Raw genomic sequence first — 17,906 nt, forward strand, 5'->3', positions numbered from 1 at the left:
ACAGACCATCCCGTCCCCCATGATGCGGTCTAGGGCGTCAAAATAGGGGCAGGTGTCTGCCCTTGCTGAAGAGCTGCCCTGAGTGGCCCTGACGTACACCTGCCACAGCTCCTTAATCTTCATGTGCACCTGCTCTTGGGTGTGCATGTAGCCTTTGGTGGCAGCTATGCAGCCGTACACAGTGGTGTTCCTCTGTCTAGTGCAGAGATCATGGACATTGGAGGCCTCCCCCCAAACCTCAATGAGGTCCATGATCTCCGCACTAGTCCAGGAAGGTGCCCACCGTCTCTGGCCCCTGGGAGCTGGGAGACTGGGCAGAGGACAGCTGGCTGGCTCTGGCTGCCCGGCTCAAACTGGGGCCACTGAGTGAGGGTCAGTGACTGCTGGCAGGCCTGTAATTGGCACATGCACTATGGCCAGAGTCTACCTCTTTCAGGGATCCAGGCAAGGAGAGGAGTTTTCCTGATTTGGCCCAGAGTGGCCACCAGGGCAAACTGGGAAGGGCTGGAGGCCCCCTATTTTGAAATAAGCTTCTACACAGTGCTTATTTCGAATTTGTTATTTCGAATTTGGCATTATTCCTCACAGAATGACAGTCTACACATTGGCCCCTATTCCGTAATAGGGATGCAAATGTAGCACTTTGGAATAGGCAAATCCACGGGGGATTTAAATATCCCCCGCGGCATTTGTATTAACATGGCTGCCGCTTTTTTCCGGCTTGTAGATAAGCCGCAGAAAAGCGCCAGTCTGGACACGATCCTCCGGAAAATAAGCTCTTTTCTGGAGGATCTCTTGAAAGTAGGAATAAGGTACGAGCCCCCGATGGGGAGGACTGGGGTGGCTGTGCAGGCTCCTAGGGGTGGAAGCTCTGCTGCAGCCCCCTGATTGACCCCCTACCTGGATGGCAGCCCGCAGCAAGTGCAGCTGGGCTGATGGCCAAGTGCTGTGATGTGCCGAGTGTGGGCATTCAGGGCACTCCAAGCCAGGACTGCTTTGCTGTCCCTCATCGAGTTAAACAAGTGAGCGGGGAACCCCTGAGAACTGTCTGTCCGGGGTGGGCTTCGGGTCCCTTTAAGCACAGCCCTCGGCTAGCCTGAGACAGCAGCTCCACGCTCTAAGTCCTAATCTGATGCCATGCCGGCACTGCTTCCGGCCAGCCTTAACCTTGGTTCAGGGTCCACTCAATGTGGACATGCTAGTTCGAATTAGCAAAACGCTAATTCAAACTAGTTTTTAGGTCTAGATGCACTAGTTCGAATTAGCTTAGTTCAAATTAACTAATTTGAATTAAGTTAGTTCGAATTAGTGCTGTAGTGTAGACATACCCTAGGAAAGTTAATTCAAAATAATGGCTGTTATTTTGAATTAACTCTGATGTGTAGACATACCCTGACTGATATAAGTGGAGTGGCAAAAGCCCTGAGAGTACTGCAGCTTTGCCACTATAACAGGGATGGGGACCTAGGGTCTGTGGGCCAAATCCAGCCCATAGCTTGCCTTGATCCAGCCCACAAGGCTCAGGGCTCTCTCCCCCTACAGCAGGGAGAGCCAGTTGCTGGCATGCCAGCAACGTAGCAAGTCTGAGCCTCAGCACCCTCTGTGTGACTGGAGCACCAATGCTGGCTCCCAGCTGCAAGGATGAGAAGCCCCGAGCCTCACAGGCTGAATCAAGCAAGCCACAGGCCCCATCTGGCTCATGGGCTCTTGCTGACAGGGAGAAGGAAGCAGCTTTGCATGTTGCTATTCCACTGGCAGCTCAAGGAAACTCTGTCCCTGAATCCACCCCTATCACACCCATTGGTCAAGAATCATAGCCAGTGGGAGCAGGGGGCAGTAACTGTAAGCGTAGGGAGGCACAGATCCATCTGTGACCTCTCCCCCGGATAGGTGCTCCAATCCCCTGACTTCTCCTACCCAGACCCTGCCACCTACCCCCCCCCTATACCTTACCTCCTCATCTCACGCCTGCACACTGCCTCCCTCCCACACTCTGCACCTTCACTCCCATTCTGTTCCCCAGCAGTTCCCTCCCATACACTGAATTGTCATTTTTGGCTCCACACCAAAGTCTAAAAGTGAGATCCACAAAAATCTATCAGCGCCAGGCCCCCAGAAGAGTTAATCCAGCCATGGGGAGAGATCCTGAGCCTCAGCGCTCCTCTTCTTCCTTGCCCTCCACAGCCTGTGGAGAGTGAGGTGTCTCTCTCTTTTTCTGCTTCTGAGTTGGAAGCCACATTTATGAGGGGTGTTATCCTCCTCGCTTGGAAGCCAGGTCAGCAAGTTTTTGTTTATTTGGAGGGGGGGTTGTATCTCACTTGTGTGGCCCCCTCAGCAGATTTTTCAGTGGGTCAGTGGGCCCCGACTCAAAAAAATGTTCTCTATGCCTGGGCTATAGCTTGGTTTACTCAGGAGTGATCTAGGATCCCGATAGCAACACTTGGGAGGCACTCAAACTACTTCAGGTTTTAAGCTTGTTGACAGTTTTCACTCAAAGAGGGCACTGACAATCCCACTGACTAGAAGAGTTCCCCCCATGTGTTTTCTATTCTTTCAGCATTCAAGTCAGCCAATGCTCACAATTATAGGTGATGATCCTGAGTGCACGCAATGCTTTTCAGATTCCATCTACTATAAATGGGCTGAATTCTTAGGAGGTCATTTTAACGCTAGTCTTGCCTTTAGCTAGTTTTTGATGCATCTATGAAATCATCCTCAAGTCAGGAGATCTTCCTGTCAAGATAATGCTCTGTATCAGGAGACTGATGTGGAGCTGAATGGAAGTAATTTGGGTTTACAAACACCATTTGTCATCTGTAAAAAAAAAATCCATGGATAAGATTTCACTGCCTCTGTGACAGAGAAGAGACAGGCTCTCTTTATCATAGCAGTGACAAAAATTGTAGACATTTTGTATCGATATATCAAACTATGTTTCCTGCTACTGACATTCAAGTTTCCTTCCTTTCCACTTGTTCTTGACATGGTTCTCAAGAAACATGGCGACTTGTACTGACAGAGGACTAGAAGAACATGCTGCCTCTTGCTTTTTCTTCTCTTCCTTAAATTCTTGCTGCAGCAGAGTTTGCCAAAAATAATGAAATCTGAGTGGTGACAATAATGATAGCTTGTATCTGCTGTGACAGGACAGCTATTTCTGCTTAGAGAAGGAAGTACTCTAAATGAGGGCTGCAAAAGTGTAAACATGGAGGCTACGTCTAGACTGGCACGATTTTCCGCAAATGCTTTTAACGGAAAAGTTTTTCCGTTAAAAGCATTTGCGGAAAAGAGCATGTAGATTGGCATGGACGCTTTTCCGCAAAAGCACTTTTTGCGGAAAAGCATCCGTGCCAATCTAGACGCGGTTTTGCGCAAGAAAGCCCCGATCGCCATTTTCGCGATCAGGGCTTTTTTGCACAAAACAATAAAGCGTTGTCTACACTGGCCCTCTTGTGCAAAAGCATTTGTGCCAGAGGGCTTTCGCCCAAACGGGAGCAGCATAGCATTTCCGCAAGAACACTGACAATCTTACACGAGATCGTCAGTGTTCTTGCGGAAATTCAAGCAGCCAGTGTAGACAGCTGGCAAGTTTTACTTGCTAGTCTAGACGCAGCTGTACAGAATTAACCAATGAGCCTGTGCTCATCAGTTAACCTTCACAATTACATAGCCTCCCCTTCCCCTGTGCTGCTGCTTCTAATACAGAGGTGGGAGCCAATACTTGCGAGCCAGTACCCACAGGGAGCTGGCTTTTAAGCTAGATCCCCTTGTGTTCCAGCTCCTGCAGAGCCACCTCCCCCACACCCCATGTAAACATCTAACCCCTGAAATTTTCAGTAGTTACACGCTTGCCTAAATAAATGCATTTTAATAGCCCTAGTCTAGATCAGTAGTTCTCAACCAGGGTTAGAAGTAGTCCTTTCTGGTCTTTCAGTGGGTACAGCAACTAGACATTTGCCTAGTTTTACAACAGGTTACATATAAAGCACTAGCAAAGTCAGTACAAACTAAAATCTCATGTAATGACTTGTTTACACTGCTCTATATACTACACAATGAAACATAAGTACAATATTTATATTCCAACTGATTTTACAGTCTATGGCAAAAAATGAGAATAAACAATTTTTCAGTATTAGTATGCTTTGTTTGACACTTTTGTATTTTTATGTCTGATTTTGTAAGTAAGTTTTAAGTGAGATGAACCTTGGGCAGTATACAAAACAAATAAGACCTGAAAGTGGCACAATAGTCTGGAAGGTTAAATTACAGTAAGAACATAATTAAGTCATTCTCCTTCAGTTCTCTTCTTAAAACTCTTCTCTGCCATAATGCATACTGTGACAAAGCTCCTCCTTAGCCTTAGTGGATCCTGCCCTTTCAGGTGGATTACTTGCCTCAGAAGCTAACAGCAGCCCTGAATTTAAACACTAGCTTGCTGTTTGCTGAGCTACTTTCATTATTGAGCAGCATGGAAAAAAAGAGGGAAACCAAACTTCATAGTCTCTGTGGCTCCATAGGTGGTACAAGGTAGGACAAACCCTTGTACGAAAGCCAGTCTCTTCCTCGTACTGAAATGGGAACTTGGTAGAGGATGGGCCAGGGTTTCCCGCACCGCTCTGGGTTCCAGACAAAGGACCCTGTAATAGCAGTTATCTATGCTATCTCTAGAAACAGCTGTGACACAGCTACAAATCCCTGGGCTACTTCCCATAACCTTCCACAGCACCCTCCTAACCAGAGGTTCCACTTCAAAAGCCTGCAATCATGCTATTTAACCATAGTGAGATAGTCAAGTGGATCACCCAGAATTCTCCAGGTTTAAGCATGGAGCAAACAGGAGTACCTTCAGTGAGAATCTATACAGGCAGTCCCCGGGTTACGTACAAGATAGGGACTGTAGGTTTGTTCTTAAGTTGAATCTGTATGTAAGTCGGAACTGGTGTCCAGATTCAGACACTGCTGAAACTGACCGCCAGTTCTGACTTACATACAGAATCAACTTAAGAACCCCAGGCGTCCCCAAGTCAGCTGCTGCTGAAACTGATCAGCAGCTGATTCCAGGAAGCCCGGGGCAGAGCAACTCTGCCTGGGGTTTCCTGCAGTCAGCGCTGGTCAGTTTCAGCAGAAGCTGACTTGGGGACGCCTGGGGCAGAGCAGCTGGGGTGCTGCTGGGTTGCTCCAGTAGCGCCGCTCCTGGGTGCTACTGGACCAACCTAGCAGCACCCCATCTGCTCTGCCCCAGGCGTCCTGATTCAGCCGCTGCTGAAACTGACCAGCAGCGGCTGAATCAGGACCTGGGGCAGAGCAGCTGGGGTGCTGCCGGGTTGGTCCAGTAGTGCCCAGAGTGGGCGCTGCAGGACCAATCGGCAGCGCCCCAGCTGCTCTGCCCCAGAGTCCAAAACAAAAGCCTGGTCTGCTGGGGGGGAGGGGGAGAAGCACACTAGCTGCGCCCCCCCCTCCCCCCAGCAGACCAGGGACAGGGGGAGCAGAGCCTCTGAGGCTTTGCTCTGGCAAAGCCTCAGAGGGAGGGACCCCACCGCGGCTGCGGCTTCAGTCCGGGAGCCTGTGGTCTGCTGGGGACGGTCCCCAGCAGACCACAGGCTCCCGGACTGAAGCCGCAGCCGCGAGGGGGGGGCGCGGGGAACCGCCGCTGCTGCCGCTTCAATCCGGGTGCCTGTGGTCTGCTGGGGACCGTCCCCAGCAGACCACAGGCTCCCGGACTGAAGCCGCAGCCGCGGGGGGGGGGGGGTCCCGCACCTCTGAGGCTTTGCCAGAGCAAAGCCTCAAAGCCTCAGAGGCGCGGGACCCCCCCCGCGGCTGCGGCTTCAGTCCGGGAGCCTGTGGTCTGCTGGGGACGGTCCCCAGCAGACCACAGGCACCCGGATTGAAGCGGCAGCAGCGGCGGTTCCCCGCGCCTCTGAGGCTTTGCTCTGGCAAAGCCTCAGAAGCGCGGGAACCCGCCCGGTGCCCCTGGTCTGCTGGAGACTGTCTCCAGCAGACCAGGGGCACCGGAGCAGCTTATGAACGGGGCTTCCTCGCCCCGACTTCCGGGGCGAGAAAGCCCCATTCGTAAGTGCGGATCCGACATAAGTCGGATCCGCGTAAGTCGGGGACTGCCTGTACTCAGACAAGTTCTCACAAGCGAGGAAACCCATTATACCCAACGGAATTTACACTGAGGAGTGGTAATAGCCAAACAATGGACAAGAAAGATGCAATACCCAATGAGAGATCATGATAAGATTAAGTTTCACTATAATCAACCAGTAGCGCAGGACTGGCCAACACACGGCTCGCAAGCTGCATGTGGCTCTTCCCCCCCCTTCAGGTGCAGCTCACGAAGCCTCCCCGATGGCTCACGAAGCTGCCCCTGTGCCCCTAAAAACAGCCCTCGGCCTATTTTCCTGTGTTTCACCATCCAGCACAGCAAAGCAAAATGGTGCCATCCGACGGGAGCCTGATGTGACCAAAAAGCCATCTGGAGATTCATTTAAAGGAGCAGCGTCCTTTTTTATTGACCAAATGCATCTGGGGCTTTTTTTTTTTTTTTTTTTTTTTTTTGGCTCAGCAACTTTTTCCCCCCAGCTCTTTACGCTATATCCCCAACTATTGTGGCTCTTTACCTTTAACGGGTTGGCCACCCCTGCAGTAGCAGGTGTGTCTAGAGTAGGGCTACTCGACATGCTGCCTGCAGCCCATTTGTTTGCAGCCCACAGTGTGGTTTGGATTTATATGGGGCTCAATATGCTGCCCACAGGTGGAAGCCTTTGAACGTGGCCTCACTGGGAGCACACTCTACAATGGCGTGGCATCTCCCAGTCTGGGTGATCACTGAAAGATGGAAGCACCAGGCTGGCTGGAACAGAGGGATACAGGGTGTTGGTATTTCTAGCCCCCAGGGAGAAGGTGCTGGGAGCGCAGGGGCATTGTGGGAAATGCTTTGTATTTATGCCTGTCAGTGTGAAAGAATGTATATGCAATCACAGTAAGTTGTGGCCCTTGGTATGGGCTGTGAGTATCGTTGTGGCCCTCAGGGCTTCCAAAGTTGAGTTGCCCTGGTCTAGAGTGTAGTAGGAGTATGAATGAGTGTCTTGTTTCTACTACACCACCTTGAGAAACCCATGAAAGCTTATTAGCAGTACTTTCCAGAGCAAATCAGCCCTAGAACACCCTCTCAAAGTTGTTCTTCCTCAAGGCATCTTGTTTTTATACTGCCAAGAGCAAGAAATATCTTGAGTATTCTGACCTTCCTCTGTGTGTGGAAACAATGCAACATCTTAGCTGCTGGATTCACCTCTGCCAAAAGTGAGTGGGGACCCATTATACTGCCTCTTCTTCAGGCTCATGCTTCAATGAATGCAGAGAAGGGTTACAGCAAGAGAGCCTTGACCCTGCTGCGTTCACACCATCCCCCTAAGGAAAGGTTTATAGGTTTGCTTCAAAGTTGACCTTGGCACAAGGGTGAGGCCTTTCATAGCCTGCCAAAACTCCAGGAGGCTAAAACAAAGAATCCTTTAACTGACTTGAACCATGTATCCCAAAGCCACTGCCTCCTCATACTGAATCACCTCTGCAGAAGGCTTCCTAAAGTACTATCCCATCAACCCTGAAAGTTAATCTGTACTGTCAGTCAGAGCCAGTATCTTACAGCCTTTCCAGAAGCTGCACAAAACACAGGTCAACTTGTTAGAGTCTCTGTTTGGACAAAACTAACACTTGTGCCCCTTATCTCTAGACTACATTTGCTTCCATGTGATGCTAGTCTGACCTTCCTCCTCTGCCTTTTAGGAATACAGAAGAGAGGGTGTGTCCATTTCTTCTATTAGGTTCAAGGAGCAGGACATCTCCCTGAATGCAGAGACTGTATTGCTTTGACCTTAAAATACTGGCATTTTCCAAACTGCCTGCCAAATGAACACTTAGTGAGAATGTATATATAATGTCTGCAGCCAGACAACCTAGGTCTCTGATTCAGTCATCTCTCTCAAGATACATAGGGCCAAACTAGGTCATCGCTTCAATGGAGAGACCCCCTCCTTCACCTCTCTCACAGAAAATTCAGAGTGGTTCAGAAAGTGCCACCTACTAAGACAATAGCACCTTCTCCCCGCTGGTTCAAAGTCAAAGCAAGGCCCCAATAGGATGACAAGGGTCACTTTATTTATGCTCATAAATGCTGACTTTGGAATGAGATAAAAAAAAATCAAGGGCCTGACTATTTGTGCCCATTAAGGATCCCATGATTCTTTTCACAGTAGTTGAGTTAGTCCTGGGATTCTGGCCAAACCCTAGCTCAAGTAATTACTTCTGTCCCAAATTCCCCCTGCAATTTTGATTGGATATGATTTTTTTTTCCCTCTTTATTTCCTGCCTTAAATTTTAGAGCAGTGCTATGCACGGATGACCAGACATCACATCACATACCATACTGATGTGTTTTAGTGTTAGGGAAAACAATTGTCTGCATAAAGTTTTGGGATCCTTCAGGATGGATGAAGGAGCTAAAAAACTAAACCTGATTAGGCAGAAGAGTCCTCACCACTAGGAAAGAGGCCTCAGAAAGAAACCAAGTTTGTCACTTTGTGTGGGCCTTTCTACTCTAGATGCAGTCAGAAAGTGCAAATGCCCCAGAAGACAAAATTTCTCTCATAAGCTTATTTCTAACATATCAATTCCATTACAAGAGAAAAGTCTTCTTTAGAGAACAATCTGGAGCAGTCAGTGGCATGGGCTCAGACTTCACAGCTTAGCTAGTGAACAGATACAGGCAGTATCAGTTCTGAGCCCCACGATTCAGTCTCCCTGAGAACCACCAGTTAGGATAAAATTACGCTTCAAGTGAAATTAAGTGAGAACTTAAGATCCATTTAGAAACCGCCACAGCTAGCAGGAGCATCAACTGGCAGCTGCACATATCAAAGCACCAAGTTCTCACAGCTTTGTGCTCCTCCTACCTCTCCCCAGTCCCATGCACAAATATGGCTGCAATAAAATTTACACAGCCTCCTACAATGTTCTTCCATTCTGAACTTCAGATCTGTCAGTGAAACTGCTCTTGAGTAGGCAGGAGCTACTAGGACTCTGGCAATAACTGGCCAGCCTGCACATTCATTGCCGATAGTCTCCTAAAGGCCTGAACAATACTCCAATCAGGTAGAAGCGAGATACTGTCAGAGAGATGGAGAAAAAATGTGAGAACCAGGATGGCATGGGGAAGACTTGTAGCTGAAGCACCATGGAAGACTGAGCCAGGAGCACAATAGGCCAGCCTTCCCAACAAAGGAAAGGGTAAAGTTCTGCAGTATGACCAGATTGGAGAGATCATGGAGAAACACCAGTAAGGCACAAAGATCTAATAGACAGGCTTGACTGATTATATCAGTTATATGATCTGTCCATCCCTCCCAGTGCATCACTGCCAGGCTGTATTGTTGCTATCAAAATAGAGGAAGGAGCACAGAGAAAGTGGCCTCCAAAGGGATCCCACCTTCTGATCCTCCTGTCTCATTCAGTTTCCTCACAAACATTCATGACTGCAGAACATCCCCAGCTGGCAACAGCATCTTTGCTGTAAACTGACACAGCAGAAGCAAGGCATCAAAGGGAGAGAACAGGGTATGGGATGAAGATTGGACAATGGAGGAAAGTAAGGGGCAGCTCAAGAGTCCTCAGAACAATAGCCAACCACTTGGCTGAAAGGGGAAGGAAGGTGGCAGCAAGTATGAAACTCAAGGAATGCCTCTAGCTTCCTTGAGAAGCAGCATGGCTCCTGTGTAAGCTCTTAATCCATGTTTATACTCAAACAAATTGAATGAAAATCTGTCTGTGGGACAGCAGCTTGTGGGAGGCAAGGGAAGCAATCAAGAGGGTTATTAAGTCCAGTCCTAGGGAGGCAGCAGGAAGTGGGATAACCTCAAAGCCAGACCCAACATAGAGGATGTAAGGACATCAGAGCTTCTCCTACAAGTAGGTCAGAATAAACTTAAGAAAAGGGCTGAAAGAAGAAGGAGGAGGAGGAAACACAGGGGGGGATGGCCACATCTCTATTAGGGTGCTGGTATTTTTTGAGTAGGTACTTCACTAAAAACAAATCCATTTGACTGCTATGTTTCCAAATAGATCCAAGAGTTTCAGTGACTGTGAAAGAAGAGATCAATGCTGCACAGAAAAGCAGAGGTCCTGCAAGCTGGAGGTAGCCTACCACCTGTTATCATACATGCCTAGGCTTTTTACTCCATCTTGTTAGGTCCCAGGACCCAAAAATGGGCAGCATTAATGTTACTATGCAGAGACATACGTAGTGCTGCCAAACTTCAAAAAAAGCACAGCAGAGGGACAGCAGAAGAGACAGCCTATTCCCCTTGGTCACCAAACACAGGATAGTCTGAGCTACCAGTAACTTTTAGTGCAAGTAGTGACTCAGTACAAAACTAATTCTGCATTCAGCAATCTTCTGCTCTGGGACTCTTGCCTTCTGTATTTGCAGAGAGCAGGAGGCCACCTTGGGGAAGGCTGAGTAGCTACCATTGGAAAACAGTAGGAGGCATGCACTGATACCAGCCACAGCTTTTTGGAGCGGTTCCAAGCTTCCCCTGCCAGCAAGCTCTCAAAACCCTTTGCCAACACAACTCTGTATACAGCCTCCACCACCATGTGGTACAGTCATACAAAAACAAGCCCACCAGGCATCACCAACACCCATATGTAACAAGCCTTCCTTCTAGGTACCAATACCAAATGTTTGCTCAGCACTCCCCCCCACGCCTTTCCAGGATCATTAGTGGACATGCTGGAGTTGCTAGCTCAACACCCTGCAGACTCCCACTGAACTGAAGTCCTGTTCCTCTCATCACAGAACCTCACAACTCCTCCCATCATAGAGCCCCTATGGGGGGCAGTGATTCTGGGGTCAATCCCACAGTCTGGGATGTCTACGCAGACAGTCAAACCCAAATTTCCCTCTGTCCAAGTTTTTCCACACAACACCTGGACTGGAAGCAGCAGGTAACATCAACACCCAGTAGAAAATGGAACCTGCAATAGCCTCATATGTTCAGAAAACCTCTGTGTTCCTTACCAAAGCAGCTGCCACGATGTGGAAGAAAGGTTTTACAGGCCGTGGCAATGGCCAACTCAGCAGAAATAATCGTCTTAATAATCAGATCCTCCACATTGGCCATCAGTGCTGTGAGGGGATGGGGAGAGAAAAAAAGAAAAAACAATGTTAAGCAGGGACTGCACTCATTCACAACTGCTCTCCTGAGTTTCCATGTTAATAAGAGCATGGGTGACTTCATAGGTCATGCACATCAAGCAAATGAGCACATATGTGAACACCCAGAGGAGCAAGAGATCATGAGTGCATACATGAACACAAACAACAGAGGATAGGAGTACTTACAAGAGTGCAAGAACAACATGCAATAAGCAGGAGCATGTATGACAGTACAATTTAGCATGACCACCCATCCACCCACCCACCAGCTCTGTTTTAGGGATTAAATAAAAGCATTAGAGAAACTTCCATGCTCCAGGATACAAGCCAAACTAATGGGGTTAGCAAAAACAAAAACACACAACCACAAGCCACTTTCCTTGTTGGCAATTCCCTTTTGCTAGGTACTGATACCAACTACCAAACTAGATAAACCACTGACCTAAATTAGTACTGCATTTACTATTTTCCATACATGGGAGAATATGCCTAAGAAAGCACAAGTAAGCATGCAAGCAGATGCAAGCTTGAGCACCTCTACAAGAGGAAGCATGAATGTGTGCACATGACTGAACAAGTGTACACTAGCGTTCCTGCATGTACATAAGAATATAGGAATAACTGTCCCAAGTCAGACTAACATTCTTAGTCTGTCATTCTGTTTATGACACCAGCATCAGAGCAAGATGCAGGAAACCCCTTGCTGAACAATTATGGAATAAACAATTCACAGGAAAGTCTTCCTAATTTCTCAGTGGTTGGCTTATTTATGAGAGTTTATGTTGCTTTACCTTGGGCCTTATGAAGTATAATAGAACATTATATTATCTGCATAAGCAGGGCTTGACAAATAACGTAAATCTACTCACCCATGGTAAGTAGATTACAACCCAGAAGAGCTGGCGCAGAGCAATCTGCGCATGCACAGAACCACGTGGCTGGCAAGCAGGGCTCACCGCCACTTGGTGAGCCCTTTGCATAAGTATCTAATCACATGAGCAACTAAGAATATAAATTGGTGAAAGTGAGCACAAGTTAGCCATGCACATAAAAATGGGAAAGGCTTATTCCCTCTTAAGACTGGTCTCTGACCTAAATTCCCAGTGTACTTAGCCACATTACGTCCATTTTCTAAACAAGTCCACACCACCAAGTCCACTCATTCCATTGACTTTAAAGGCCATTACAGTCGATTTCAATACTCCCGATTTTCACAAACAGGAACACTAAATTTGACCTTGCATGATCAACTTTACAGTACTGCAGACACAGTGCTGTGAAAGTTAATGTTCTTGGCCTTTGGGAGATGTTTCACAGTGACCTGCTGTGACCACTTTAGCCAGGACTTTCAACTCTAATGATCTCTGGATGAACAGAAAAAGCTCTGGTAAAATTTGAATTTCATTTCCTGCGTGGTCAGCATGGCTAGCAGACTTTAGAGCAGGCAGCACAGCTGAGCAGCACACCTGACCATGAGCTCCCAGTGTCACAGACTACCACCAGCATGGAGTGTGCAGAAAATCCTGGATCACACTGGTGCTTGGGGAAAGGACTCTGTTCTCGCACAACTGTGAACCAGCAAAAAGAATGCAGATATCTATGCCAAGATTGTAAGAGGTATGGAGGAGAAAGGATATGCCAGGGACGCCCAGAGTGCCATGTGAAAATAAAGAGGAGGAGGCAGTTGTACCAGAAGGCAAAGGAAGCAAACGGATGGTCTGGGTTACCACCGCAAACACACCACTTCTATAAGCGATTACATGCAATCCTAGGAGGGGAACCGACCAGCTTCCCTAGTAAGTCTGTGGATTCCTCCCAAGACACTCCTCTGGCAGCTTGTGACACCAGCATGGATGAGGAAGAGGATTCAGCAGTAGGGATGTTAAATATTGGTTAACTGAATAGTCGAGTAACCTCATGAAATTTTATCGGTTAGTGGACTAGTCTGCAGTTCCCGGGGGAAGGGCCAGCAACCACTGTATCAGAGGCAACAGCGCGGGGTGCCAGGTGGGAGCTGGTCCACGAGGGGAGCCAGCTTCATGTCATCCTGCGCTGCTCCTTCTGAGAAAGCAGCAGCAGCGCTGGGTGGCAACAGTCCCTGACTAGGGCAGGTCTGAGTGCCTGGACCCAGCACACGCCAGAACTGAACTGGGCTGTCTGCCCATCTGGCTGGCTCTTAATACACTTGAAATGCAGAGCTGAAACGGGGATAGGTCCAGACCCAGCATGAGCCAAGACTGAGCTGGGCTGCCTGCCCACTCAGCTCCTAATATACTTTAAATGCAGAACTGCAGCAAAGCGGGTCTTGGACCTGTTGCAAGGCAGGACTGAGCCAGGCTGCTGGCCAGCCTGCTAAAAAACTTACTGACAGGGAGAAGGGGAGAGGGAAATGCATATAGTCTATAGCATTAACCTATAAGCTTTTGCTTATCAGTTAAATCAACTATATTATTTCATCCCTATTCAGCAGGCGAGTGAGGTAACCAATAGCCAGGACCTTTTTATAACTTTGGAGACAATCCCCTTCTCCATGGACATCTCACAGCCGGGCACTAATCCCAAGGAGGGCACTTCTGGGTTGTTCACATTTTTCATAATGCTACAAGCGGGTTAAGAGAAGAGTATGATTTGTGGCAGCCACTGTGGCTACACAACAGGGGCTCCCCACAATAGCTTGTTAACAGGTCTGGAGACCTGCACATCTCCGTAAAGCTCTCATAGTGGAACTCTTTCATCCTCCTCACAAAGTTTCTGAGCAGGCCTGCCTTATTTCGTCCTCCATAATAGGACACCTTTCCATGTCAAGTCAGCAGTAAGTGTTCTGGCATCATTGCAGCACAAAGCATTACAGAACAAGGTCCAAGTTTCTGGCCATATTTAGTCAGAATCCATTCCTTATCACTCTGATTCAGAGAAGACTGGTATCTCACATGGCAAGCTCAATGAAATGGGAAGCTATTATGGGAAGAGGAAGATACACTCTCCAAGCAAACAGGGCTGTCAGACACACGGTCACTGGATGAGTTCCTGCCCTGCCACATCACCCGGGACCCTTCCTTCCCCACAGGCTTGAGACCCAGCCGGTCCCTTACCATGCCTGCCATCAAACTGAGTCCAAGTACTCTCCTTAGAACTTTGTGGTGTACCTGCTGCATAGCAGGGCTCTTAAAAGCGTAACTGAGACCTTGTACATAACACATCCCTATTGTCTCTAGATAGACCTACCATTTATACTAAACATATTGGCTGTGTCTACACTGGCATGAATTTCCGGAACTGCTTAAAACGGAATACTATTCCGTTTTCAGTTTTTCTGGAGAAGGAGCATCTACATTGGCAGGCTGCTTTTCCGGAAAAGCCCTTTTTCCGGAAAAGCGTCTGTGGCCAATGTAGACGCGCTTTTCCAGAAAAGAGCCCTCATCGCCATTTTCGCAATCGGGGCTTTTTTCCGGAAAAGACTACTGGGCTGTCTACACTGGCCCTTTTCTGGAACAGTGTTCCGGAATAAGGACTTATGCCCGAGCAGGAGCAGAATAGTTTTTCCGGAATAGTGGCTGATTTTGTACAGTAGAGCATCGTTGCTTTTCCGGAAATTCAAGGGCCAGTGTAGACAGCTCGCAGCTTATTCCAGAAAAGCGGCTGATTTTCCAGAATAAGTAGCCCAGTGTAGACACAGCCATTAGGTTTAATGCTCTACCATGTTATCTCCTTTAAAGTCTACCCTTCACTTTTTGTTACAGTCAGAACAGCAGTGAGCATGCTGTACATTCACCCAGCTCTGCCAGCTGTCTGGCTTGCACAGATCTGCAAGTGAAAATGGACTAAGAATAAATGCAATCTGCCTGCTTGGACAGGGGGCGCTTAAGCAAGTGGAGGAATATGCTGCTGCTGGAGATAAGAATAAAGCATGAGGACTGGACAGTGTGCAGGGAGCTGGAATTGAAGAACCAGGAGAAAGTCTTGAAAACCATTACATAAGTGAGCTGCATGGCAGCCTTCCAAGATAGCTATATGCACAGGTTCCCCTCCAGCCCTTTTGGAACCACATTCCCTCCTCACTGAGTTTTATAGCTTCCTCTCCCAAAGGCCCTAGATAGCAAGCGGGGAGGGGAAAAGTTAAAGGCAGCCTCACACAACCCCCAGGGATAGATTTTGAAGCAAAAGACTGTCTTGACAATTGTGATCACACACACAACCCTTCCTAAGCTCCTGCCATGAACTCTTTCTATCCCTGCTTGATTTTTTGAACAGTCTCTTCATTGCTTGTGTTGAAGTGGGAGGGAGGGGGAGAAAGGTTTACAAGCAAGTACACTGGTTGCAAGGGCACCTTGTTAAGAGCAATACGCATGACTAAAATCTGGCCGTTCATAAAATGGTCTTTCAAAGCCTCTCTGATTTGCAGTGCCCCTCGCTGTGCTCTCTTTATTGCCTTGGTGTCTGCCTACTCAAAAGTCACTGGCTAGGTGCTGTGCCTTAACCCCCCCATCCTGCCATACAAAACTTTCCCCTTAACTCTCTCAAATATTATTGAACACATGGCAGGCTGACATCACAATGGGAATGTTGTGTTCCCTGAGGTCTAAACTAGTCAGACTGCAGAACCTTCCCTTTAAATGCCCAAAAGCACACGCTGCCACCATTCTGCACTTGCTCTGCCTGTAGTTGAACTGCTCCTTACTTGGATCCAGACTTCATGAGTAAGAGGTAAACGTGGTTGCCAAGGATCACTATTGACATTTCAATGCTGCTGATGGTAATTTTTCAATTTGGGAAGAAAGTTCCAGCTTGCCGAAGAGGCAGGGGTTCTTAAAGATGCACGTATCATGCACCTTTCCCAATAGTCTCACACTGATGTCGGTGAAATAGCCCTTGTGATCCACCAGTGCTTACAGCAAGGCCAGAAGCCAGTGCGCTCCTGGCTCCACTTGCGGAGAGCCCCCTGCCCATCCCACGCTGCTGCCTCTGTATCAGCGTAAGCACTCAGATTGAAAACAAAACTTAGCAAAAACCTAAGGCATGAAAAGATGACATCACCTGTATCAGAGGCAGCAGCAGGGGTGGCAGGCGGAAGCCAGTCCACAAGGGTTTAAAAGACAGCATCCCAGGGAGCAGCCTGTCGAAGGGGAGCTCAGATGTGTGCTGTTTACCGGGAGCTCGCATTCAGGATGTGACCAAGAATCTTCCAAAAGTGATTATACCTTTGGATCTCTAGCCCTTCCTGCTTCTCCAAGTAGGAACTAACGATACGGCCAAGAATGACCTTGAGCGGGTCACAGCAGATTATGTAGCACTAGGAAGAAGGATCAAGGAATTTGAAGCACAAGTAGTGTTCTCATCCACCCTTCCAGTTGAAGGAAAAGTTCCGGGTAGGGATCGTCAAATTGGGGAAGTAAATGCATGGTTGCGCAAGTGGTGTCGAAGAGAAGGCTTTGGTTTCTTTGACCATGGCATTCTGTTCCGGGCACAAGGATTGTTAGGAAGAGATGGGATCCACCTAACCAAGAGAGGAAAGAGCATCTTTGCAGGCAGGCTTGCAAACCTAGTGAGGAGGACTTTAAACTAGGTTTGTTGAGGGACGGTGACCAAAGCCCTGAGGTAAGTGAGGAAGTCGGATACTGGGAAGAAACACAAGGAGGAACGAGCAACGAAGAAGGATCCCTGACTCGAATGGAGAAGGTAGGGCAGTCAGCTGGCTAAAGTGTTTGTACACAAATCCAAGAAGCCTGGGAAACAAACACAAAGAATTAGAAGCCCTGGCCCAGTAGAAGAACTATGATTTGATTGGAATAACGGAGACTTGGTGGGATGACTCGCATGATTGGAGCACTGTCACAGAAGGGTATAAACTGTTCAGGAAGAACAGGCAGGGGAGAAAAGGAGGAGGAGTTGTACTGTATGTAAGAGAGCAATATGATTGTTTGGAGCTCCAGTATTTAGAGGGGAAAAAAGACTGTTGAGAGGTCCATGGGTTAAGTTTAGAGGTGGAAGCAACAGGGGTGATGTTGTGATCTGCTATAGACCGCCGGATCAGGTGGATGAGGTAGATGAGGCTTTCTTTGGATGACTGAGAGAAGCTTCCAGATCGCAGGCCCTGGTTCTCATGGGCGACTTTAATCATGCTGACATCTGTTGGGAGACCAATACAGCTGTACACAGACAATCCAGGAAGTTTTTGGAGAATGTTGGGGATAAATTCTTGGTACAAGTGCTTAAGGAACTGACCATGGGCCATGTGCAGCTTGACCTGCTCCTCACAAACAGGGAGGAACTAGTAGGGGAAGTAGAGGTGGGTGACAACCTGGGAAGCAGCAATCATGAGATGGTAGATTTCAGGATCCTGACCAAAGGAAGAAAGGAGAGTAGAAAAATACACACCCTGGACTTCAGAAGAGCAGCCTTTAGCTCCCTCAGAGAACTGATGGGCAGGATTCCCTGGGAAGCTTACATAAAGGGGAAAAGAGTCCAGGAGAGCTGGCAGTATTTTAAAGAAGCCTTATTAAAGGCACAGGAAGAAACCATCCCGATGCGTAGCAAGAAAATCAAATATGGTAGGTGATTGGATTGGCTTACCGGGGACATCCTTGGTGAGCTTAAACACAAAAAGGAAGCTTATAAGAAGTGGAAACTTGAGCAGATGACTAGGGAGGAGTATAAATATATTGCTCAAGAATGCAGGGGAGTTACCAGG

General features: G+C 48.0%; 1 protein-coding gene across 11 annotated transcripts in view; it reads right to left on the minus strand.

Moving 5' to 3' along the window:
• The window catches only part of TTLL5 (tubulin tyrosine ligase like 5), a 276,914-nt gene that overhangs the window by 217,224 nt on the left and 41,784 nt on the right, over positions 1–17,906 (minus strand). For all 11 annotated transcript variants that reach the window (XM_075926843.2, XM_075926842.2, XM_075926839.2 and 8 more), the window contains one exon: positions 11,081–11,188. In XM_075926843.2, coding sequence (XP_075782958.1) covers positions 11,081–11,188 — 108 coding nt within the window. The remainder of the gene's footprint in view (positions 1–11,080; positions 11,189–17,906) is intronic.

This window comes from Pelodiscus sinensis, chromosome 5 (assembly GCF_052426305.1).
Source record: "Pelodiscus sinensis isolate ZL-2025 chromosome 5, ASM5242630v1, whole genome shotgun sequence".
Classification (NCBI taxonomy): domain Eukaryota; kingdom Metazoa; phylum Chordata; order Testudines; family Trionychidae; genus Pelodiscus; species Pelodiscus sinensis.